Source organism: Paroedura picta, chromosome 2 (genome assembly GCF_049243985.1).
Source record: "Paroedura picta isolate Pp20150507F chromosome 2, Ppicta_v3.0, whole genome shotgun sequence".
Classification (NCBI taxonomy): domain Eukaryota; kingdom Metazoa; phylum Chordata; class Lepidosauria; order Squamata; family Gekkonidae; genus Paroedura; species Paroedura picta.
Genome location: NC_135370.1, coordinates 10,460,379 through 10,486,355, shown reverse-complemented (window position 1 = coordinate 10,486,355; position 25,977 = coordinate 10,460,379). Strand labels below are relative to the sequence as shown.

Sequence of the window (25,977 nt, the reverse complement as noted above, 5' to 3'; positions counted from 1 at the left end):
GGCTTCTGCTCCAGTCCACAGGAAGGGACCCAGCTGGATGGAGGGCCATCTGAGGTCAGCCCAGCTATTCTGAGCCCTTTGTTGTGAATGGCTTTTCCCCTCCCCTTGCGAGGAAACGGATACTAGTCTGTCACAGAGCTCATCCGAGCCCTTAACGCGACTCCACACAATGGGTCCTTTCTTGTGCGGAAAGAGGGCGAGAGACAGAAAGACTACAGGGGCTCTGGATCAGAATGCAGTTCTTTCTCTCGTGCTTGGAGCTTTGGAGGAGCTTTGTACAGTGCCCCAGGACAGGAACAACCCACCCAAGGTCTTGAGGGGGCTCTGAGACTATCCAGCCCCATCTGAGATGGGGCCATGGGGGGGGGGATTGCTGGGGCCCATTAGCCTTGTGATGAAACAGGAAACACACAGAAGACTGGGGAGGGGGGAGAAAGTTGGGCTGAACAATCCTGGTTATCACTGAGAGCGTTTGCTTTTCACACCCTTGCTCTGAAAGCAGAGCCTGCCTCTCAACACAACTCCAGATACGACTGCTAAGAGCCAACAGGCTGACTGGCGGGGTCTCCTGGCTGCCTCCTCTCTGCGTGGTTTCAGGCACAGAATTTGGACACTGCCAGTGGGGGATGGGAGAATAAGATTGCCAGATCCCGGCTGGGAAGCGCTTGGAGATTGGGGATGGAGCCTGGGGAGGATAGGGACCTCATCCATAGAGGCCACTCTTCGGAATATCCATCTGCTCCAGGGAAATTGATAAGGTTGCCAGGTTCTTCCTGGCCCATGATGGAAAATGGGGGATAGGGTTGCCAGATCCAGGCTGGGAAACCCCTGGAGATTTGGGTGTGGAATCTGGGGACCTTGCTGCCAGGGAACTCATCTCTCTAGTTTGGCGATGAGCTGTAATGTCAGGGGATCCCCAGGTCCCAAATGGAGGCTGTCATCCCTAGCAGACATTTTGCTCGTGTGGGGGTCTGGATGGGAGACCTCTCCAGGCCTCTACGCCTGGCACCTGGGATGCCACGATCAAAGAAAACCCAGGTTTGAAGGCAACGAGTAATATGGATAACCATTCTTACCTCAGGTGTCTGGACAGCTGGAGTCCACATCACAGGTCTCTGAAGGAAAACCACCTGCTTAGTAGCCAGGTTACCCTCACTGCGAAAGGAAAGAAGCTGAATTGTATACATTTATAAATTATGTACGTTCATATATAACTTACTGCATCTTTCCACCACATTTGCTGAAATGGTGATCTATGCTGTGTTCAAATACAGGGTCAATAGTGCGCTGGATTTTCTGGCAGCAATAAAGTTCATTCAGCTTTTTTTTTTTTTAATCTGCACCTCTAACCATATTCTGCTTGGGGCAGTTCACCTTTTTTCATAGAGTCATGGAGTTTAAAGGTGCCTCCTGGGTCCAATCCCCTGCAAAATGCAGGAAATTCACGACTACCTGCCCACCCACACTGACCCCAATTTCATGCCCTGATGAAGCCTCCTTCCCTGAAAACCAGAATCCCTGGCCAGTCTGGCCTGGAGGAAATTCACCTCCCGACATCTACACTCTTTCCCCACTATTCAGGCTCAGCCATGGAGTCTGGACACTTTACCCTCCGAGACATCTGAGAGCAGATTTTCTCCATTATCTGAAAAATGTGCACCTGGCACAGTCTTCCTAGAGCAGATGTAGTTCCTCAATCGGATTTTTTCCCTCCCCCAAAGGCCATGCCTCTCCCAAGGACATTGTGCTGCAATCTCTGCTCATTCGTCTGTTTCCGGCAGGGGCTGCCTTTGAAACTGTAAGCAGAGAGTAGTCTTAAGGCTGCTTTCACTTCTGAGTGTTCCATTTCAGTACTGTCTTCATTTTATCTCAGCTTCTGTGCTGTAAAACCATTTTTTTCTGCTTTATAACCCCCTTAAGTGTTGAGAAGCAGGGTTCAGCGTTAGTGTCAGAAGAAGTACAGACAAGCCCTCCTTGCCTCCAGCTGTGTCCTCCTCCCTGTTGTTATGCGTGCTTAACAGTGGTGTATGTGTAGGGTGAGAAATGTTCCCCAGGGCTGCCCTCTCTATGTTCTTTTCCCTGCCAAATTGGCAAATAATTTTTTTGCAGTTTTTCAAAAATCTGCAAAACCAGCCTCGGCCACTACTATGTCGACCATCTACATCTCAAAGGGAAGCACTGCCTTGCTGGGGTAGTGGGGGTTGAGGCTCCATCCTTAATTTAAGCAAATGTGTGTACGTTGCTGCTCCAGTGCGACCTAATAAAGAAGTCTGAATTTACAATCACGAATCTTGTTGGTGTCTATGGGGGGGGGGAGAATCTTCACAAGCATCACCTAAAAAACAAACAACATTTGTGACAGGGAAGGAACTTCTGTGAATCACTGCTCACTTCTCACTCTCCAAGTTACAAGAACGGATGGATGCACATTCTAGCTGAATCTGAAGTGAGCAGGGACTCCCTAAAGCTCCTCTCCTGCCACAATTTTTTTTTTTTTGTCTTTAGGGTGCTCCCAGACAGTGGCTCTTTTCTAAAGCTTCTTCCAACAGCCATAAATAATACAAAACTTATTTGAATCTGAAGAAGTGAACTTTGACTCACACAAGCTTAAAGGTGCTTCTGGAAGAATTTTTTAAAGTCAGGTGATCCAATCACAGATGTTTGCCGTTTTCCCTTGTTGTAGGCCACTCTTTGGTGCATGGCTAGGCACCTTCAACAGGCTAAACTTTGTGTAGTTTTGCTTTTGACATTTGGGTCACAGCCTGGTGCTTCCACATTGGTACAAAGCTGCTTTGTGTATAACATGAGGCCAATTATAGAATGTCCTGACTTGTGACTGTCAAGAGACTCATCTGGATAAGGACTTAGAATTATGTTTCCCTTTTGTTGAACTTGGAAAAGAACCAAAAGCAGAAACATGCCCAAACCAAAATAAGCAAAGTTGATATATTTTCTGCCTGGCCTTCTTGGTCCAGAAGGACCCACATAGCAGATGATATGCAAGAAAGACAAGGAAACTGTCCCTAAAATCTAAGCCATCTCATACAAAAACATCTCAAATCACCTACACTTTTTGTTGGGACTTTTGGATTTGACTTGGCCCTAAGTCTGTCCAGAAAAATAGAGTTGCAGAATTTTGCAGAGCGTTTTGCAATTATAAATTACATTTTGTGGATTAGACATGGATCTTGACTCACAGCACTTTGAGGAAAGATTATACAGAAACATATCATATTCATTAGCTTCAGGTTCCTTACTGAAGCAGTGAAAAAAGCTTAGAAAATAATTACAAAGAAACACATTGCAAGCCTCTATGGCAAGGCTGCAGGTGGGACTACATGCCCACATGTCTGCAGATGAAGAGAGCTGAGAGAGTAATGGAGGATTCCTTTCTCCTCACTAGCAGAATAAGCATCTCTTCCTGAAGGAGTAAGTAGGCTGTGTCCCACTTAAGCAAAGGGATCTACTAGCCATGAAGAGTGGAATTTACCCAGCACATGGCTTCAAGTCCCTGCAATCTTACCAGTGATCTTTTGGTGTCAATAGTGAGCACATAAGTGCAGTTTAGCAATTTAACACCTTAAATTACTCACTTACTGCAATTCCAACACTTCTTCGCCTTTTGTTTGAATCAAATGTGACCCCTGGCATAAACAATAGCTTCAGTATTCCAGTATAATTCAACCTCAAGGATTCAGAAAACGATATACCTGTTTTTGAAATATCAGAGGCCTGAAATAGTTTTATCTAGCCTTCTGGTTGACAGAATTGACTATAGGTCCATTGTGTCTTGAATATATCTTTTTATGTAAAGGAGCCAACTGGTTATATAACAATTATTGTATTTACTGTATATCTAATATATGCTGGTTTTATTTGATACCTGACCATTGATAAAGGCGGTAATGCCGAAATGTGCCTGGTCAGTGGAGGCATTAATTCGCATTGATTTCATTAAGTCTATACTAAAAGCCTTGGGTTTTTAACCTGATTAATAATTAGTACTATAAATGTTTTAAACTTGTGTTCTACCCTGTATAGGCTGAAGTCCATTCCCCTTGTTTTTGTCTACAGTGGACTCCATGGAAGGAGGGAAGCTCCACCTACTGAGGAAGCAAGGGCCGCGGGTATGTCTTGCCTGGTCCCAGGTCCCGAAGGCCTGGGAGGGAGATCTGTCAGCAGGCTGGGGGGGCGGTGGAGGCACTGAGTTTAGAAGCCATTCTGCCCCTTTCTGCTGTTTGTTTGTATGGTAATTTTTGAAAGGTTTTGTCAGCTGCTCTAGTCCATGTTGTGCAGCAAAATGGGACAGCGTTCAGTCAGACAGTCATTCATGCAAGCGTCTTTTTTGGTTTTTCCTGGACAGTTGCTGTATGGTTTTAACAGCTGCATGACAAAACCAAACAGGTGCAGCTTTCTCTGCTGTGGAAAGGAGACCACCAGTGAAACCTGTTGCATTTATGTTAGCCATGCAGCTGTCAGAAGTCTCTGAAAAATTGTCAGCAAGGGGGTGGGGATGGGCCTGACTATCTGTAGCCTTTCCTTGGATTAAGAAAAAAAGCTCTTGCTTGAAGCAGCACAAGCTCTTAAGCATGGTTAAGGGTGGAGAACTCTAATATGGACACCGGGTCCAATTCTCCACTTCTCCTCCACATGCAGCTAGCTGGGTGACCTTGGGTTTGCCACGGCACTGAGAAAACTGTCCTGACCGAGCAGTAATCTCAGGGCTCTCTCAGCCTCACCCACTTCACAAGGTGTCTATTATGGGGGAGGAAAGGGAAGGCGACTGTAAGCCACTTTGAGACTCCTTAGGGCAGAGAAACTTGGGGTATAAAAATGAACTCTTCTTCTTTATCGTCAGCTCTTTGTTTTTTTGCACTGCTGAAGTCTCCTCTAAGGTCCTTATGTTATGTTGGGAACCTCAACATTCCCCCCACCACACTTGCCGCTCCTTTTGTAAACCAGGCCTCAGCAACCAATATTCCCATGCATCCAATGAAGCAAACGCTGACTCCTAAAAGCTGGTGCTTGGATATCGTTGGTTAGTTCAAGAGGTGATCCCTGCCCCCGGCTTGGATGGCCTAGACTAGGCCAGCCTCATCAGATCTCAGAAGCGAAGCAGGTCAGCAAGGGTTGCCAGCTCTGGATTGGGAAATACCTGATTTCAGGAGTGGACCCTGAGAAGGTGCGGTTTGGGGAGGGGAGAAACTTGAATTGTTGGAATTGCAATCAGCAAGTAACTTGGTGAAGTCAGCCTTTGCAGGACCGTTTGAGCAGCTGAGGTATACCTGTGTGCTCACTAGTGACATCAAGTGGTCACTGGTGAAGTTGCAGTGGAAAAACCCCAAGGAGACTGAAACAGATGAATATGTAAATAATCTTTCCTAGTAAAGATTTCTCTCTTTTAAACCTCAACCCACCACAGCTGTTCTTGTTTCCTGTTTTTCTACCATTAGCTCGAAGGGATGGGACTCGACTTGTGCCCTAACTCCTTATTGCCCCCTCCCCCAGCATGGCCAGCAATAGCCTTTAGCCCTGTGGATAGAAAGGCAAGTTGGGAAAGGTGATCCAGGTCCTGAAAGTGAAGCCCTTGCGTTCTTCCTTGACTTCCCCACTCCCACAACAACATGGGTGTCTGCCGCAAGAAGTCTAGCTTTGCCGCAAGTGCTGCTGCTTTGTTACATCCAAGGGATCCAGTTCTGTGCTGAAGTTTAGGGATGCCAAGTGGGGATCTGTTGATCTCCCTGAATTATGTCTGTCCTCCAGTCTACAGAGATCGGATCCCCTGGAGAAAATGGCTACTTTGGAAGGGGGGCTCTGTGTCCCTCTCTAACCCAAACTCTGTTCTCCACAGGCTCCATACCCAATATCTCCAGGAATTCCCAAGTCTGGAGTTGGAAACCCTCCCTAGAGCTGCCAAGAGACCTGGGTGGAGGGGATCCTATCCCTTTGCTAAAGTCTTAGCAGGATGTTATTTACCAGGTGATATTATTTTCCTCCCCACCATGAAAAGCTTCAGCAGCCCATCTTCCTTAAAGTTCTTCCAAAGTCCAAAGTGGATTCTTAAATCCAATGGATTGGGGGGGGGGGGGGCTCAAAGGAGAGAAAGTGACAGGTGATACATTTCCTGCCCTGGTGGGGAAGGGTGGGGATCCGAAGAGCTCCTCTTGGAACAAGCTCTGGTTTGTGCCCTGGGTCATCTGCAGAGGGGGTGGGGGCAATTAGGAGTTAGGGCACAAGTCGAGTCCCATCCCTTCGAGCTAATGGTAGAAAACCAGAAAATGCAAATCAAGTTAGTTGGAAATGGTTTTTAAAGGGGGGAGGGCGTGGGGGTGCATTGCTCATGCTGCCCACAAACTCAAAGTGGGCCACGTTGGGCCTTATTCGAATGCCAGGCACGATGCCATCCTGGGATTCACTCACAATGGAATCGAGCTCTCCCGTGAATGTCAATGATGGAGGGAAGTAAATGCGTGTAAAGAGGCAGGTTTAGAAGATGCTTTAAAAGTTTAATCTCATTCTCAAGCTCCCCCTCCCCCCCCCCCTTTCGCTCCTTTGCCAAAGACTGCCTGCAGATTTCAGCTGAGAAAGGAGAAGAGATGAACCCATGGCAGCCATTCCTTGGCTTTGGGATGGGGGGGGGGGGCTCCATGTTTATTTCTTTTGATGCTTGTAGAGCTTTCCAGAGGGTTCTGTGCCAGTTCTCTGCTTGTCACAGGGGCTGCCCCACTGTTTTCGCAGACTGCAATAAGTCAGGAGAAGGAAATTGAAATCCCCGAAAAGCCAGTGCAATTGCTGGTCATTATTAATTCACTTATTCCCCCCCACCCCACACACCTTCCCCCCCAGGGGACCCAGAGTGGCTCACTGTGGGGGATGGTTTGCATCTCACAAGGATAGGAAGATGTGTTTGTGAAGAGTCTTGCAGACCTGGTGAGGAGGGCTTTAAACTAACTCCAATGGGGGAGCGAGACATACATTCAAAACCCAGTTTGATGACAATTATAGATGGGAACCCTGCAGATTTACGGGGAATGACACATATTCAGGGAACCATTAACTTACAGGTAAATTCAGAAACAAAAACGGCCACTTCCTCTTCCTCCTCCTCCTCCATTGCTGACCCACCAGTGGCTCCTCCAAACACGCCTCCCCCCACTAGTGAGCTGAATTCACCATCGGCTCCCGTGGTTCAGCACTCGTCCAGGAGAGGCTGAAGCCCCGGTATTTACAGGACAACGTCGAGTAAGAGGGGAGGACTGTTATGTTTTGCATTCAGTGAATGTGGTTCCACAATCCAGAACACAACAAACGTGACTCACCAACTTCAAACTTAAGGCCTGGATCACCTGGTGGGGGGGGGCATGGTCACCTGGGGAAAGTCACGAGAGTGGGATTTGCCTTGGGACATTGTTGTTTAGGTTGGGTAGAGAGGGCGGTGGTGGTGGGGCTGGGAGGAATCCTTGTCTGGTGGACCCTCCAATGGAGGCTTGGGCCTCCTGCCACCAGGCCCTACTCCACAGCCACTGACCAGCTAGCAGGCAGAGGAGAAAGAGAAAGGCTTAGGCCTCGCCACCACTGCTGCATAGGAAGTGATGTCATCATGCCAGTGAAGTCCAGGTGACACTCTGGTATCTGGGCATTCAACTCTATGGCTGAAGCCAATTTTACCACGGACTATTTGCCCACACTTCCTGTGTACTGCAGGTGACAAAGTCTGGGCCTTTCTCTTTCTCCTGGTAAGTCCTCCCCATCCCCTGCCAGTTGCCAGGAGGGACCTGTCAACAGGGCCGGTTTATCCATGTAACACTTTTAGCATGTGCTACGGGCCCTGCACTTCCAGTGGCCCCACATGGCGCCTTTCCCCATGGATCAGGGCTGTAGCCTCTCCTCCTTTCCCCTCTCTAAGGACAGAGTGACACCCCCTGCCACTGAGGGGGGGCCCTGCCACCAGTCTGGCCGCTCCCCATGAATCCTTAAGCTGACTCTGGATTAGAGTTGTGCACTTTGGCGGCTGAAGCAGCCGTTCCAGCCCTAAGCAGCCAGCAGTGCTGGAAAGGCTGCTTCAGCTGCCGAAACACACAACCTTATCCACAAACCCTGCTTGGCAGCCCTCCTGTAGTAGCTCCCAGGCGAATGAGGAGGCCAGCCGGGACAGATGCAAGTCTCTGCATTTGCTTAACTTTAGCATAGCACACTGCCATCTTCTCCTCTGGAACCGCACGCTGTTTCCGCTCACCTGTCCATCCGGATGATCGGAGTAGGCAAGACACACGTTAAAAGCCAGCCAAACTCAGCCAAAGTGTGCAACAGAGGGCCGTAATCTGTTTTGATCTCACTTCCCTGCATTCAGAGACAAAGAGAGTGTCTGAACCTGCATTTCTCTGTGCAAAGTAGTCAGCTGAAGTATCTGCTACAACTGATCTTGGATTGCCATGGCTATTGTGCTTGACATAACCTAAATGGGACGACTTCTCCTGTGGTTTCCTAAGAATTCAAATGAGGCAGGATTTAGGGCAGGGGGGTGGGGCAGGAATAAGGTTGAGGAAGTTCCTGCTTTCCTGATTTGCATTGCTCATGACTGAACAAGTGGCATGTATACCAATTTCTCATTACTAGCTTTACTGGACTGATCCAAATGAGACAATTCTGTGTGAAGCAATTTTCTGAACACACTGGATCAAGCACAGAATTGTTTGTGCGTGGGGCAGCTGTTTACCCAGAACAAAGTTTGAGTCCAGTGGCACCAACAAAGTTCAATTTTGTGTAGAAGCTTTCATATACATGCACACAAAAACTTATGGCAAAAATGAATCTGCCGAAGTGTATATGTAGTATACTCGAAAGCTCATGGCCAGAGTGCAACTGATGAAGTGTGCATGCACACAAAAGCTTATAGTTTGAACAAAACTGCAAGGTGCTCCTGGACTCAAACTTTGTTCAGCTGCTTAAGACCAACACGACCACCCACCTACAGCTGTTCGCCCAGCTTCAGGTTCCTCTGAAGCTGTCACCTCAGCTATTTTTACTGCTGAAGAAACAAGCCTTTTAAATCACAAATAGCAACTGGCCTCTTCAGCCTTATGAGTATATGCAGTAAAAATTCAAGTCATGTGTCTCTTGGTGCTGCCCTCCTTCCCATGTTGACTCATCCTTATCCATCCATCCATCCATGGTTCCTCTAGATATTTGTGAAACAGCCTGGGGGGTGGAATGTGTCCGGCTGTCCAAGTTGGAATAGGGCCAATCAGGGTGTATCCAGTAACACTGGCTGCACCCTGATTGGCCCAGCCCCTACAGCTCCTGCCCTCCCTCCCTCCCTCCGCCATGCCAGAGACAGAGAGAAACACACACACACAAAATCCTGCCAGACTGAACACGAGCCCTCATTCCCTCTTATCGCTCCTGCTGCAAGGGAGGCAGAGAGAGACACAGAGAGAACTGCCCCAAACTGCACACCAGCCCTGCTTCTCTCCTAAGAATGAGCCCTAATTACCTGCTATGCCTCCTGCACAGGGAGAGAAACCAGCAAGAGGGAGAGGGAGACACACACAGAGAGAGATCTGCAACTCCCGGTGTCCTCTGAGTCGTAGCACCCATTGTATTCCTGATTGCAATGGGCTTTCTTGCTAGTAACTATATATTCTCAAATATCCAGTTCTGAATAAATACTGTTTAATTAAAGCTCACGTGACTAACAGAACCGATTAAATCTGGTGATCTGAAAGTGATATCTCCTAATTCAAAATGTTCAAATGAAAAGTCAAAAGAGTAGACTGTGGTTAGAAGAGCAGACATCATTAGCAAGGGGAAATACTCCAATAACTGACTAATTTTTGCAAGGCCACTGTGGTTCAACAGCTGAAGAAGGTCAGCCTTTGTGGACACATATTTCATCCTTTTATGAAAATGTTCTGTTTTTCTACCAATGGTTGCCAGCTTTGGGGTGGTAAATACCTGGAGACTTAGGGGGTGGAGCTGGGAGTGGGCAGGATTTGGGATGGGGAGGAACCAAAGTGGAATATAATGGCATAAAATCTACCCTCCGAAGCAGCCATTTTCTCCAGGGGCCTGATCACTTTAGAGATGAGCTATAATTTCAGGGGATCCTCAGGTCCTACGTGGGGACTGGCATCCATCCCTACTTGCACCAGAGGCTGCTTCTGCACATAAATGCTCCCAGTGGCATTGGAGCTGGGAGGGCCTTTTGCCAGAAATGACACAAGCATGAAGCCGAACACGATGGGGTGTGTTCTGTCAGCTGCACTCTTCGTGTATCAAATTGTTTGATGTGAGAATGGCATGAAACAGAAACTACCATATACATCTGTGGCAAACTCTTGCTATTAATTTATTTGGGGGAACCGTGACATACATGCCTTACAGCGGGGGTCGTCAATCCCCGGCCTCAGTAACGGGTCGTCGGCAGCCGCGCCTACCTCTCCCACCCCCACCCGCCGGAGAAAGAAGCTCACCAGGCTGCGAGGGAAGCAGCTGCCAAAGCGGCCGCTTCACTCGCCGCCCGGCTAGCTTCTTGCTGCGAGAGGGGGGGAAGAGGCAGGCACGGCCACCGGCATGCTGGCAGGCACAAATGCGCATGCGCGGAGCTGCCATGCATGTGCGTTAGCGCCCCCTGGTGGCAAAAACATGCATGCACGACGCCTGGGCTGCCGGCTCTTCCCCACCCTCAGAGGCGGTCCTCAACCGTAAAAAGGTTGGGGACCGCTGCCTTACAAGATTATAAAGTCCAATAGTATGTGGCTTCAATGAACATACAAAGGTGCTTTGAATGCTTAGGACGCCACTGCAATTAAACAGAGCCAGCTTGGTGCAGCGGTGGCCTTTAATCTGGAGAACTGGGTTCGATTCTCCCTTCCTCCTCCACATGCAGCCATCTGGGTGACCTTGGAGCAGTCACAGTTCTCCTAGAACTCTCTCAGCCTCGCCTGTTGCTTTGGGGTTCCCCTGGTAGTGAAAAGCAGGGTATTAAAAAGCGGCTCTTCTTCTTAGAGCAACCTGAGATTAGGGACATGTTGACCTGACCCGACACATCAACAGGAAGTTACCTCAATGACGGTCCATTGTTCTACGACAATTGCGTCATTTCCTTTCCTGTTTGAGCCTGGGACTCCCGACCTTCTTCTTCATAGATAAACAAGCCTTCTAAGGATTTCGACAGGTGGTCGACTGGGGACAGCGGGGGGGGGGGGGGGGGGGGGAGAGAAAAAGAGTCATGGAAACCTTAAACCTCAAATGTTTGTAAACTCCTGAGTGCAAACTGAGATCCCCCTCCCTAAATTGAACCCACTCCTCATGTGACATCAGACATCTCTAAAACTTCCCATTGATCTCCGTTGGGGGCAGTCAGGCAAAGCTCAGAAACAGGCCCCAACGGGTAGCCCTCTTGCTTCCTGCAGTTGCCATGGCAGCTGGGCACCGAGGGGGGGGGCTTCAGTCCTGCTTTTCCGGCACCCTTTAGTCATGAGCCACACAGCACAAAATGCTTCAATAAGAGGAAAACGACTCTAAAAACAGGGGGGCGTGTGGAGTGCATCCTTAATGATGTCACACACACCCAGCCAATCAGCAGCCTACATAGCCAGCTGTTGCTTTAAGAATCACCCCCCCCCCCTCAGAGGTTTTGGCCAGACCAAGTGCAAGCGGGGAGTTCCAGGAGGGTTATGTCCCTTTCCCTTTTAAAACATCTTGTAGTAAATTTTAATACTCCAGTTTATACTGAGCAGCTTCCCAAGGACGAAAGGCCGAGACTTCGGGACTTTTCAGTTTATAAAAAAGAAGACGAAGGGGGAGGGGGGACATATCTTCTGATAGAAATTTATAAAATGATGCATGGGGTGGAGAGAGCTGACTAGGAGAAATTTTTCTCCCTCTCCCAAAATACTAGAACTGGAGGGCATGCAATGAAGCTGATGGGCAGTAGGTTCAGGACAGACAAAAGGTAATACTACTTTCCACAGAGAGTGATTAACATGGGGAATTCACTGCCACAGGAATAAACAGCTTTCAAAGGGGATAAGATATATTCATGGAAGATGTCTACCAATGGCTAGTAAACATGATGACTGAGGGGAACCTCCACATTCAGAGGCATTAATCCTCTGAACCCCAGAGTCGGGAGGCAACATCAGGTGAAGTCCTTGGCTTCTCTGTCATGTTGTTGACCCTCCAGAGGAACTGGTGGGCACTCTATGAGATAGGAGGCTGGACTAGATGGACCACTGGTCTGATCTGGCAGGGCATGCGTACTGGATGGGAGATACACTTCTGGTAGCAGTGTGTGTTTGTTTGCTAATTCAGTACAGCCTTTAGGCTAGATAAAATTTGTTGACAAATACAAGTGCAAATTATTTCACAGTAAGGTAAAATATGCGAGGAAAATACAGCAAATAATAGACTTAATGGTTTTAAGATTTTATAACTTAAAAAAAAGGCAAATGAGAACAAGATGCAATTTAATAAAGATAAGTGTAAAGTTCTGCATCTGGGTCAGAAAAATGAAAAACATGCCTACTGGATGGGGGATACGCTTCTAGGTAACACTGTGTGTGAACGAGACCTTGGGGTACTTGTGGATTGTAAACTAAACATGAGCGGGCAGTGTGATGCAGCGGTTAAAAAAGGCAAATGCCATTTTGGGGCTGTATCAACGGGGGCATCACATCAAAATCACAAAATGTCATAGTCCCATTGTATACGGCACTGTTCAGACCACACCTGGAGTACTGTGTGCAGTTCTGGAGGCCTCACTTCAAGAAGGACGTAGATAAAATTGAAAGGGTACAGACAAGAGCGACAAAGATGATTTGGGGCCAAGGGACCAAGCCCTATGAAGATAGGTTGAGGGACTTGGAATGTTCAGCCTGGAGAAAAGGAGGTTGAGAGGGGACATGATAGCCCTCTTTAAGTATTTGAAAGGTTGTCACTTGGAGGAGGGCAGGATGCTGTTTCTGTTGGCTGCAGAGGAGAGGACACGCAGTAATGGGTTTAAACTACAAGTACAACGATATAGGCTAGATATCAGGAAAAAAATTTTCACAGTCAGAGTAGTTCAGCAGTGGAATAGGCTGTCTAAGGAGGTGGTGAGTTCCCCCTCACTGGCAGTCTTCAAGCAAAGGTTGGATACACACTTTTCTTGGATGCTTTAGGATGCTTAGGGCTGATCCTGCGTTGAGCAGGGGGTTGGACTAGATGGCCTGTATGGCCCCTTCCGACTCTATGATTCTACGATTCTAACTAAACCATATGTATACAAAATTAAAATTTGACAATATCTATATACAAAATAAAAGTTGAGATTTTATACTTTTATTATTAAACATTCTCCTCTAAGTCACCTTTTGTATGTCCTTAATAACATACAAAAGTATTTCAAACACTTGGGTGCAATATTTGGCAACTGGGCCTCTTCTGCATGATGGATAAGCTGATGAAAACTCACTAAATACATTGTTGGTTTTCTGATCTCTGCACAGAAGAGTTAATTTACTCCGCAAAACTGATTTTGCTCTGCATGGTGAACTGCCTCTTCGGTGCTTTAAACATCTTTTAAGCGTTGTTTCTGAAAGGTGCTTTTTACCAATTCATTTCTCTCTTGCCTGCCTGAGACGAACTATTGGCCATGCAGAGAAGATCTTTAGTTATGCAGATTAGTGACTGCATTCGAGAACAAAGCAGAGTTGGCAAAACTACAGGGGGCAGGGCTATGAATTGTTTCATGCAGAGAGCATTGTGACGTAGTTTTTCAACAGATTATATTCAATGCAAAGCAACAATTGTAATATAATAAAGCAGTCTAAACTGGTTGTTTTTGAAACTGTTTTATTTGGCTCCATGCAGAATACCTCCTGGTGTAATAGTAGAGTGTTTAACTTTCTAGAGGAAGAGTTTAATTAATCTTTCCTTCTCCTGGACAACTGGGGGCATTTCCCACTAGAGGAAAGATTGGTCTCATTCTAGTAGCTATATAGAGGGGGCACCTGGAGATCATACATGGAGGCATCCCAACCTCCCTGGAGTTGAGTGGACAAAGTCTTTCTGCTCTTGGCACTTTCTTATAACAGCCCTACAAAAACGCAGAGGGGTAAAGCTAATCTCCTCGCTAGCAAGAAGGCCTCCTAAGATTTGGCTTCTAATAAGGAGAGATACTCTGCTAGGACTTGTACATATCTGGTATTGAGTGGAGCAAAGTATTTAGGGGTACAATCAAGAACTATTTGGCACTCAGTGTCTTCTATCCTTTGCTTAACTGCTACCACCATACCAAGCTGCTCAGCAGTGGAACTGGCTGCCTAAGGAGGTGGTGAGCTCCCCCTCACTGGCCGTCTTCAAGCAGAGGGTGGACAGATCCTTATCCTGGATGCTTGAGGTTGATCCTGCATTCAGCAGGGGGTGGGACAGTATACACGTTTACACAAAAGGAAAAGACGACCCACACCCCACGTTAAATACATTTTAAATAATTATTAGAAATAACTGTACTTTGTAGGCAAATCCAAGACGGCCTCCAGTAGAAAAACCTTCCCTTCGGTTAGACACGGAAATACTGATCTTAAGCCACCTGCCAGGAAATCGGATGTTTCTCCTGTACTTTTCTCTTTACATCCACAGGGGATTAATTTTAAATCACCCTGGGTTTAGCTACAAACGCAGACTCTTGACTGCTCTTTATTATCTCATGTTTTTACTTTCTTCTTGGCTATTGCACTGTTTGCATCCTTCGCTTCATTCCAAGACCTAAAATCGCATCAACTGCTTGTTGTTTTGATCCGGCTGTACCTGACTGACAGAATTCTTTGCTCCTGGCTATATTGTGCTCTCCGCCTCAAAAGGGGTAGCTGGGGATGTTTATTTGCTCAGAATCACATCTCCCTGACTAACAAAGCCTCTCAATCATCTGTGTGATAGACGGAAGCACAGTCTATTCTGTTGGGATTTGCAAGATCTGCAGTGTGCATAACTTTGCAGAATTTATGGGTGTCCTCCAGGGGGCATTGGAGGATTTATCACAGATAGAATGGGAACTTCCTGATGAGTTCCAGATTATCTGCTCCAGTGTCCTGATTGGCTGAACAGGAGACTTCCTGTTTTTTGAGCGCACTTCCTCCCTGCTTGCCTCCAGAACAGTTGTTGAACAGAAGAGTGATTGCAAACAACTGGTAGCTAGATAGTTAGGTTTCTTTCTCCCTCTGTCTATACATACAGAGCAGAGTGGGAGGTCAGAGATTGTAGGCTAAAACTGAGCTATGTTTGCCACCTAATCACTTAGGAAATTCTGATTTTAAGCAGGATGTTGCAGCATGTGCCTTCACCATCCCAGTCCTGACCACCCACATTTCCTGCCATACAACAGTGGCTCAGCAGCACAGTCTGCTTCATTTTCATGTCCTTTTGCCATTCTGAATTAAGTCGTATTTTCCACCCCACTTCCCAGGAGCACCGAGTGACGGCATTGTGGCCCTTACCTTTAGAAGCTCCCCAGTACACCAGTGAGTCAATTAATGACAGTCCTTGTTTGTAATAATATGTGGTTAGTTCCAGCCAATCAGCACCCAGAGTACTAATCACTGGGCCTTTCCTTGTCACTTTGAGAGATAAGACGCCATCATGATAGCTCCAGCAGGTAGAATCATCCTCAAACACATTGAAGACAGTATACAGCTTATTATCTGAGGGAAGAAAGCGGGAACAGAAATAAGTCAGGAAAATCATGTATTCCGGAATGGAATAAGAACATGAGAACTTAAAAGAAGCCATGTTGGATCAGGCTAGGGGCCCAAACAGCCCAATACTCTGTGTCATACAGTGTCCAAAATCCAGGGGCCATCAGGAGGTCTACCAGCAGGGCCAGAACACCAGAATCCCCCCCCCCACACACACACACACTATTGCCCCCGGACATCAAGGCTATAGAGCAGGGGTAGTCAAACTGCGGACCTCCAGATGTCCGTGGACTACAATTCCCATGAGCCCCTGCCAGCATTTGCTGGCAGGGTCTCATGGGAATTGTAGTCCATGGAAATCTGGAGGGCCGCAGTTTGACTACCCCTGCTATAGAGCAGTGGTCCCCAACCTTTTTATCACCAGGGACCAGTCAATGCTTGATAATTTTACTGAGGCCCGGGGGGGGGGTAGTCTTTTGCCAAGGGACGTCGCCACCGTCTAAGCCCCCGCTCTGCTTGCTTTTCCGCCGGCGCCCCTGATTTCCTGCCACCCACTGTGGGGGCGCTGTTGGCAGCAGTTGTGCAGTGCCATGCAGTGCCATGCCGAGGGGGAGCCCCAGCCCTGGTGGCTGCTGGAGAGAACCAAAGGTGAACCAGCGGCAGAGTGGCAGGGCAGCCCCCCAGGCAGCATCTGGGAAGGAGGACAAGGAGGAGCCGCGGCCCGGTACCGACTGATCTCCGGACCGGTACCAGTCCCCGGACCAGGGGTTGGGGACTACTGCTATAGAGCATCCCTGCCCCAGTCTGGCAGACTTCCACCTATACCTTGTGACCGCTGGGCCTCTGATCCAGATGTTGATCCAACATCTTGAGGCTGTCTGAGCCTGCAGCTGCCACCACTTCCTGTGGCGATACAAGGCAGCTTCATGCATTACTCTACAAGCAACAGCCAGTTCTGGACACGCTCAGAATGCAAAATAATTGCCTCCTCAAAATGGGCAGGGGCATGTTTGAAACAGCGATCCAACCCATATGGAATACGTAGCCAGCATTTCCAAGTACCTTCTCCTTTCTCTGATTCCACTGGGCCAGGGCTGCCTTCTCTTCCTTCTTGAAAGGCCAAATCTGGACACACTCCACTGTTGGGCTGAATTTCTTCCTCTGTTGTACTCTGGGAGGACCAGCCGCTCCGCGTCCCATCATCCCGCCTCTGTTCGGGGCTCCTCCTGCTGCTTCCGCCGGGATTTGTGCCGTTGCAGGTTGGCGGGGAAAGACAAGGCTGCCTTACGAAGCCCACCAGCCTCATCCCTCTCTTGGCGGCATCGTTGACCTGCAGGGTTGGAAGGGAGGGGGGAGGCTTTAGTGGGGCGAGGGGCGCTTTGCACAAGTGTGATGGCCTGGGGCTAAAGAGGAAAGCACGCCCGTGGTGTGGGAAGACAGCCTGCCTGTATTTTGCCCCAAGCACAACCCTCCTGCCTTGCTGCAGCTTTCCAAAACTTTTGCATCCATCTGTTAATTGGCTTGTGTTTTAATATTAAAGGTAAAGGTGTCCCCTGTGCAAGCACCGGGTCATGTCTGACCCTTGGGGTGACGCCCTCTAGAGTTTTCATGGCAGACTCAGTACAGGGTGGTTTGCCAGTGCCTTCCCCAGTCATTACCATTTACATTGCCAGTGCCTTCCCCAGTCATTACCATTTACCCCCGTGTCGGGGTTTCTCCGACTTTGCCGTTCCTACCCGGGGACCCACCAACGAGAGGCATATCACCTGGACCTTTATTCAACCCTGCAGAGCAGGGGTCTAGGGGAGTCCTCGGTGGGGGGAATCCCCAACGAGGAACAGTGCTTACACTTGGAGGACCGGAGAGGAGTGAGGAGCGGTCTTGGCCGGGCAAGGAGCCGCCCAAGATTGAAACGACGGATGCAAGACGCCGGAGCTTCTCCTTTAAGGGTTCGGTGGGCGGGGGATGCAAGGGAGGAAAGCTACTTAATGGGAGAGGTCGGCGTCAGTGAGGAGGTGGGGTTCGGGATAGTGCAAGAAACTATCACGAGCCTGGGAGTTTCAGCCCGGGTTTCCCGGTGGACTCCATTCTGAGACGTCGACTATCTGCCTCAAGTGCTATTCCGACCTGCCTTCCCGTCTGCCGACACCATGGCGGAGCAAAGAAGAGGAGCGGATCCCTCAAACCCTGACACCCCCAGCAAGCTGGGTACTCATTTCACCGACCTCGGAAGGAGGGAAGGCTGACCTAGAGCCAGCTGCTGGGATCGAGCTCCCAGCCTCATGGGCAGAGCTTCAGATAGCATGTCGCTGCCTTACCACTCTGTGCCACAAGAGGCTCATGTTTTAATATTAGGGACGGCCTAGAAATATTCAGAATAGATGAATAAATACATATTTGCTGTCTCTACTAGGGTTGTGTGGGGCGGCGTCTGAATCGGCTGCTACGGGACTCGAATCCAGTTCTTCTTCTGCAGACCAGCCCAGTTACCCTTTGAAAGGACCTTAAAAGGAAGCAGCCACAACCAGACATCTGATGGTTCTCCTAGAATCATAGAGTTGGAAGAGACCTCCAGGGTCATCTAGTCCAACCCCCTGCACAAGGCAGGAACTCACAACTACCTGCCTACCCCCAGTGTAGGGGGGAATCATGCTCAGGTGATCCCCCCACCAAAAATCTACAGAATCCTGGAGGAAATTCACCTCCCATTCCACAGTGGCAATCAGCAACTCCCTGGGTATGCAAGGAAGGGCCACAAGACACAAACACTGGCACGCCCCTTCCTGCCCCCCCCCACCCACTCACAATCTGTCTGAATTCATAAAACTAGCATTTTTGTCAGATGGCTCTCCAGCCTCTGTTTAAAAATTTCAAAAGAAGGAGAACCCTCCCGAGGAAGCCTGTTCAACTGAGAAACCACTCTGTCAGGAACTTCTTCCAGATGTTCAGCCAAAAATTCTTTTGAATTAATCCTTCAGCTCACACGCAATCCAGCCTTCAGCCATGCATCCAGCGGGGCCAGTCGGGAGGCAAAGGTACCCTTCTGTCCACTGTGGGGGGCTCCTGATATTTTAGAGTGGTTTAAAAATGCCACAAGGGCCTGAAGCTGCTTGGGGCAGGGGCATGGCCAGCTGAGGCTTTCCAAATATCAACATGACTACAGACCTCCTCCTCCAGCTGTTTTGGCATTTGAAAAAGCATGGGGTGGGGGTACAGTGCACACAATTTTTTAATCACTGTACAACACGTTTGCTGTACTGTGCCGAGTGTGGGACTAGGATTGGGACCAGTCCAGACATCAGTGGGACCAGTGAGTCTGACCTCTGTTTTCGGCTGAAAATCGCGCCCGTGAGGGGGGGGAGGGGGGATTTTTTTTTTCCACTCGGAGGCAGCGTGGCCACGATCAAATGACAGCTCAAACAGAGGCTTCCCCGGCTTCAGTCCCTCCCCTTCAGTCACTAAGCACACACATTTCACACATTCCATTCAGCCGAAAATCGGGCCCGTGAGAGGGGGGGGGGGATTTTTTTTTTTCACTCGGAGGCAGCGTGTTAACGATCAAACGATCAAACGACAGCTCAAACACCCCAGGCAGCTGGATGGGTCTCTCCGTTGCAACGAATCTACCCAGATTCGTTACAATGGGTCTGTTTTTTTTTTTTTTTTTTAAACTTTCCTTAAAGGGAAAGGGGCTGTTTGGGAGCATGCTAACGGCTGCCCATTGGCTGCTTGACGGCCAGGGGTGAGACGAGCTTGGCAATGGCGCTTCGTTTCTAGCGATTTCTGCCGAGACCGGAAGCCTGTGGGAAACGCTACAAAACGCAACTGATTCCACTACAAAGGCAGGTATGCATAACGACGAATTCCACTATTTTAAATGGCGATTTTTCATTCAGTGACCAATTTGCAACAAAGATCCCCATGCAAAAAGGCCCTGAGTACCCAGCTTGCTGGGGGGTAAACGGTCATGACTGGGGAAGGCACTGGCAAACCACCCCGTATTGAGTCTGCCATGAAAACGTTGGAGGGCGTCAGCCCAAGGGTCAGACATGACTCGGTGCTTGCACAGGGGATACCTTTACCTTTACCTTTAAAGTTCTACATCTGGGTCAGAAAAATGAAAAGCATGCCTACTGGATGGGGGATATGCTTCTAGGTAACACTGTGTATGAACGAGACCTTGGGGTACTTGTGGATTGTAAGCTAAACATGAGCAGGCAGTGTGATGCAGCGGTAAAAAAGGCAAATGCCATTTTGGGCTATATCAACAGGGGCATCACATCAAAATCACAAGATGTCATAGTCCCATTGTATACGGCACTGGTCAGACCACACCTGGAGTACTGTGTGCAGTTCTGGAGGCCTCACTTCAAGAAGGACGTAGATAAAATTGAAAGGGTACAGAGGAGAGCGACAAAGATGATCTGGGGCCAAGGGACCAAGCCCTATGAAGATAGGTTGAGGGACTTGGGAATGTTCAGCCTGGAGAAAAGGAGGTTGAGAGGGGACATGATAGCCCTCTTTAAGTATTTGAAAGGTTGTCATTTGGAGGAGGGCAGGATGCTGTTTCTGTTGGCCGCAGAGTAAAGAACGCGCAGTAATGGGTTTAAACCAGTGGTCCCCAACCCGTGGGCTGCAGCCCAGCACCGGGCCGTAGCTCCTTCTTCCCTCCCCCCCCGAAGCGAGAAGCTCGCCAGGCCGCGAGCAAATCGGCCGCAAAAGTGGCCGAATAGCTCGCGGCCTGGCAAGCTTCTCACTTCAGGAGGGGAGGGAAGGGAAGCTTGCTGAGCCGCAAGCTAATCGGCCGCTTTAGCGGCCGATTTGCTCGCGGCCCGCAGGGGCCGGGAGGGGAAGCCACGGCCGCCGGCATGGCAGCGGCGAAAATGCGCGTGCGTGAACTGCCTTACACACGCGTTTGCGCGGCAGTCCGCGCATGCGCGTTTGCGCTGGGGCTGCCGCGCGTGCGCGGGCCCCCTGGCCACCCTCTCCGCCCACTACTCCACAGCGGTCCGTGGCAAGCAGAAGCTTGCGGACCGCTGGTTTAAACTTCAAGTACAACGATATAGGCTAGATATCAGGAAAACATTTTTCACAGTCAGAGTAGTTCAGCAGTGGAATAGGCTGCCTAAGGAGGTGGTGAGCTCCCCCTCACTGGCAGTCTTCAAGCAAAGGTTGGATACACACTTTTCTTGGATGCTCTAGGATGCTTTTGGGCTAATCCTGCGTTGAGCAGGGGGTTGGACTAGAAGGCCTATATGGCCCCTTCCAACTCTATGATTCTGTGATTCTATGAAACCCCTTCTGAATCAAGCCCACACAAATGGGAAATGGGTTTAGATGGTGTCCGCCATCCAGGATGCCAACCTCCAGGCAGGGCCTGGAGACCTCCTGCTTTTACAACTGATGCCTGGACTTCAGCAATCAGGCCCCCTGGATAAAACGGAGGCTGCTTTGGAAGGTGAGTGTGGCGTTTTACCCTGCTGAGATCCCTCCCGCAACCCCACCCTTCCCAGGCTGCACCCCAAAAAACACCTGGTATCTCCCAACCCAGAGCTGGCCTCCCTGCACCTGTTGCACATCACATTTTGGTGACGGAAGGAACTGCAGAAACGGCCTACCTTCTCCAAGAGCCCCTTTGCTGCCTCCTGAGTGAGTGTTTCCTCCGTCCAAGGGCACTCCTCAATCACCAGCTTGGGCTGCCTGCGGACTCTCGGTGCCGCCGACGGCTTCGGGCTACAACACAGAAAGGAAGCGCCCGCTGAAGTTTGTTCCGCCCTGCCCAAAGCACAGCCACATCCCACTTGTCCCTTTCCGGTCACTGCAAATCCCGTTCTCTGGATAGCATTATCGGCATCACATTCCAGATAGTCCGGATTGCAGATTTCTTCAATGAGCCACATTTCATCTTGCAGAACTACCTATTAGGGAAGCAGGTGACTTACCTGGAACAACTAAATCAGAGTCCAGTAGCAGCTTTAAGACCAACAAAGATTGATTCAAGGCGTGAGCTTTCGAGTGCAAGCACTCGAAAGCTCACGCCTTGAATCAATCTTTGTTGGTCTTAAAGCTGCTACTGGACTCTGATTTTATTGTGCTACTTCAGACCAACACCCAGCTACTCATTTGAATCTTACCTGGAACAGACATTCTTTGGATGGTCATCTCAATAGTTCCCCCAAAATTATAGCCCCCCCCCACTAGTTTTTCACCTGCTGGAGGAATAACAAAGGGGGGAATGGAGGAAATCTATGTTATTCCCCAGAGTGTGCGAAAGAAGCAGTTTGGTCAGGGGGGTTTGAGCTGGAAAAATACCAAAGCTCTAAAGGTTAAGTCTCTCTCTCTCCATATCTTTCTTCTTATCACAACAAACAAACCAGAGCATGAGAGAAAGACTTAGAGTCTGCCGACAACTTTGGAATTCTAATCTGGCACAGAGCGGCCCCCAAACGGCTGCTGCAGGAGGTGGAGTCAGCCACAAAATGAGTGCCAGAGCTTTTTTCATCACTCAGTGAAGATTTTGGGGCTGAGGGTGGTGGCAGCTACTGTCAAAGCGACACATCTGCACAGCCAATCAAATCTCCAGTAGCTATTCAACCCCTTACTGGACAAAAGCCCTGCTCAGCCCTGCCCACTTCCATTGCATCCATGGGCACCATGTTGGAGACTCCTGACTGGTGGTTTGGCATAACAGCTTAAAAGCAATGCAATGTTTCCCCCCCAGATTTCATCCCTAAGGGTGCTTGTAAATGGTTCATCTTCTTGGAGAGGAGTGAGGAGTGGAGTGCCTCAGGGATCTGTCCTGGGCTCTGTGTTGTTCAACATATTTATAAATGATTTCAATGAAGGAAATAGAAGGGGTGCTTATTAAATTTGCAGATGATAATAAACTGAGAGGGGTAGCAAACACACCAGAAGACAGAATCAGGGTACAGGATGATCATGACAGGCTGGAAAACTGGGCTAAAATGAATAAAATGAATTTTAATAATGAAAAATATAAAGTTCTGCATTTAGGTAGGAAAAATCAAATGCATCACTATAGGATGGACTAGACCTGTCTTGGAGAGAAGATGACTAAGAGAATCATAGAATTATAGAGCTGGAAGGGATCATCAGGGTCATCTAGTCCAACCCCCTGCACAATGCAGGAATTCACAGAGGTGATATGATAACCATCTTGAAATACTTGAAGGGCTGTCATAGAGAAGATGGAGCAGAGTTGTTTTGTGTTGCCCCAGAGGGTTGGACCAGAACCAATGGGATGAAATTAATTCAAAAGAATTTTCAGCTAAACATATGGAAGACGTTCCTGACAGAGTGGTTTCTCAATGAAAGAGGCTTCCTCGGGAGGTGGTGAGTTCTCCTTCTTTGGAAGTTTTTAAGCAGAGGCTAGATAGTCATCTGATAGAAATGTTGATTTTATGAAGTTAGGCAGGCTGGATTCTGGAGATTTTGGGTGGTGGGGAACACTGGGGCATTCAATTGGGGACTCTGTGGGTGGGCAAGTAGTTGTGAGTTCCTGCATCGTGCAGGGGGTTGGACTAGATGATCTTGGAGGTCACTTCCAATTCTATGGTTCTATCATTCTATGAAGGGACAGCCTATTCCATCCCCTTCCCCTGGGGTGAAAACTCCCTACTCCTATTCCTGAAGAGAGCAGAAAGGTGTTTCTGCATTTTCATCTTATTGGTTGTTAAGTTCATGTTTGGCGGAAGGGGCTGTTCCTGTCCTGCATGTTTTGCTCCTTAGTGGTTGATTCAACATCAAACAGGCCTTCCCCCCAGTTTATTTCCCTGCGTTTAAAACTCACAGGGAAATAAATTGAAGAAAAACCCCTTTGATGTTGAATTGACCACTGGAGGAAGCAAAACATGTGCAGAAACGGCGGGGGAAAGGCCCAAAGAAATAGGAACTTCACAACTAGAGAAGAACTACTGCTGGTTTTTTGTACTACCTAAAGGAGTCCCAAAGCAGCTTACAATTGCTCATTCACTGTAAAACTAGAATGAGAAGCCGGAAAAGTCCAGAAGACTAAATTTTCTGTTAGCTGGATAGCCTGAGAAGGAGGTCCCCTCTGTCTTTTCATAAGACTTTAGCGTGGCCCTGTTGATCCCCGAGGTTCATGCCACCCAGGCTGAGAAATGGTGAGGTAATGGAAATAGATGCCCACAATGTGCAAAATGAGAATAAAATGACCATTTATTGCACTTCAATTTGTTTGCCTCTAGGCTCTTCTGTCGAACTGCTTTTTATTTTATGCCTTTGTACAAAGACGAAGCTTTGACTCTTAAAAGCAGGGGTGGGCAAACTGTGGCAGGGGCTCATGGGAATTGTAGTCCATGGACGTCTGGAAGGCCACAGTTTGCCCACCCCTGCTTAAAAGCTTCTACCCAGAAACCTTTCTGGCTTCTCAGGTGTTCCTGGACTAGAATCCAGCTCTTCTGCTGCAGACAAAGTAAAGCCACCCTTCAGAATTAAACTCCACGGACTCAAATTAATGTCAAATGAAGTAAGAATTATGTAACCAACACTGTTGGAATGTAAGGTATTATTTGTGCCACATACCTTAATTTGAGACGCAAGAGGACAACTCTGTACAGATGACTGGCTGGGAAGGGCTTTCTTCGTCCAACGGCTAGTAAAATGGGGTGGATGGCTCCTACCACATAACCTTTCGTATAATAATCCTCTACCTTTTTTGCAATATCCAGCACAGAGCTGATCTTGATAACATCTGGATTTGAGGAACCTAAAAGGGATTGAAAGTAGAGAAAAATTTGACATCAGTTACTTAAAGGTAAAGGTAAAGGTATCCCCTGTGCAAGCACCGAGTCATGTCTGACCCTTGGGGTGACGCCCTCTAGCGTTTTCATGGCAGACTCAATACGGGGTGGTTTGCCAGTGCCTTCCCCAGTCATTACCGTTTACCCCCCAGCGAGCTGGGTACTCATTTTACCGACCTCGGAAGGATGGAAGGCTGAGTCAACCTTGAGCCGGCTGCTGGGATTGAACTCCCAACCTTATGGGCAGGCAGCTTCAGACAGCATATCGCTGCCTTACCACTCTGCGCCACAAGAGGCTCAGTTACTTAGATCCTCCTTTTATATCTAAAAATAATCTAGACTGAAAAATGCTCTGTCCACGCTGGCTGAAGGTGTCCCCCGAACATGGATGGCTTCCAGTCACTTCAGTGTATGGCAGCACCTCTCCAGCTTCTCACAGGAGGCCAAGTGACAGAAGCACATTGGACCTCAACCAGGGCCAGAGCCTTCTCTGTCCTGGCCCCCACCTGGTGGAACGAGCTCCCTGAAGAGATCAGGGCCCTGTCTGAACTCCCACAATTCCTCAGTGCCTGCAAAAGGGAGCTCCTCCACCAGGCATTTGCTTGAGACCGACCGACCCAACCACATCCGCTGGTCCCCCCTTGAGACACCTTCTCCATGACCCAAACCGGCCCGACCTGCCTGGGGGGTTCCTGTTACAGTAGAGTTAATCAAACCTATTGGAATTCTGTTAATCTTAGAATCACTGTTGGAACTAAGGTTTGGTCGCCTTGGTGATCGCCGAAGCCCGAGGCGGCCAGTGCCGTGGCACAGAGAGGAGGGGCGGCTGCCGCCCCTCCTCTCCGTGCCACGGCACTAGCCGCCTCGGGCTTCGGTGATCACCGAGCCGACCGCACCGCACCAAAGTTGGAACTTTTATTGATATGTTACATCAGGGGTAGTCAAACTGCGGCCCTCCAGATGTCCATGGACTACAATTCCCAGGAGCCCCTGCCAGCATTTGCTGGCAGGGGCTCCTGGGAATTGTAGTCCATGGACATCTGGAGGGCCGCAGTTTGACTACCCCTGTGTTACATTATGACTGTGCTATATGCTTCTGATGTTCTGTGGAATACCCCGTGACATTTTATGTACACGGCCCTGAGCCTTATGGGAGGGCGGTATAAAAATCTAATAAACAAACACATAAATAAGTTTTGCTTCCCCACTCCTCCTCTCCACATGCAGCCGACAGGGTGAGCTTGGGCCGATCCCAGTTCTCTCAGCCCAGCTCCCTCACAGGGTGCCCGTGGTGGGGGAGAGGAAGGGACGGTGTCTGGAAGCCACTTGGAGACTCCTGCGGGTAATACCAAAATGAGGCAGTACAAAAAAACAGCTCTTCTTCTCTATTCTCTCTCTTTTAAAGTTGTGGCTTGGTACAGGGCAAGCAGGGTTGCCAGTCTCCTGGTGACAGCTGGAGATCTCCCAGAATTACAAGTGGTCTCCATGGTACAAAGATCCGTTCCCCTGGAGAAAAC

General features: G+C 48.8%; 1 protein-coding gene across 1 annotated transcript in view; it reads right to left on the bottom strand.

Annotated features, from left to right (window-relative positions):
* Window positions 1–25,977, bottom strand: part of RFTN2 (raftlin family member 2) — a 36,503-nt gene that overhangs the window by 5,834 nt on the left and 4,692 nt on the right. Inside the window, 8 exon segments of the mRNA XM_077319343.1 lie at window positions 1,077–1,155; window positions 8,237–8,340; window positions 11,064–11,131; window positions 11,134–11,184; window positions 15,480–15,683; window positions 16,740–17,007; window positions 21,296–21,410; window positions 24,243–24,426. Of these exon segments, the coding sequence (XP_077175458.1) occupies window positions 1,077–1,155; window positions 8,237–8,340; window positions 11,064–11,131; window positions 11,134–11,184; window positions 15,480–15,683; window positions 16,740–17,007; window positions 21,296–21,410; window positions 24,243–24,426 (1,073 nt within the window).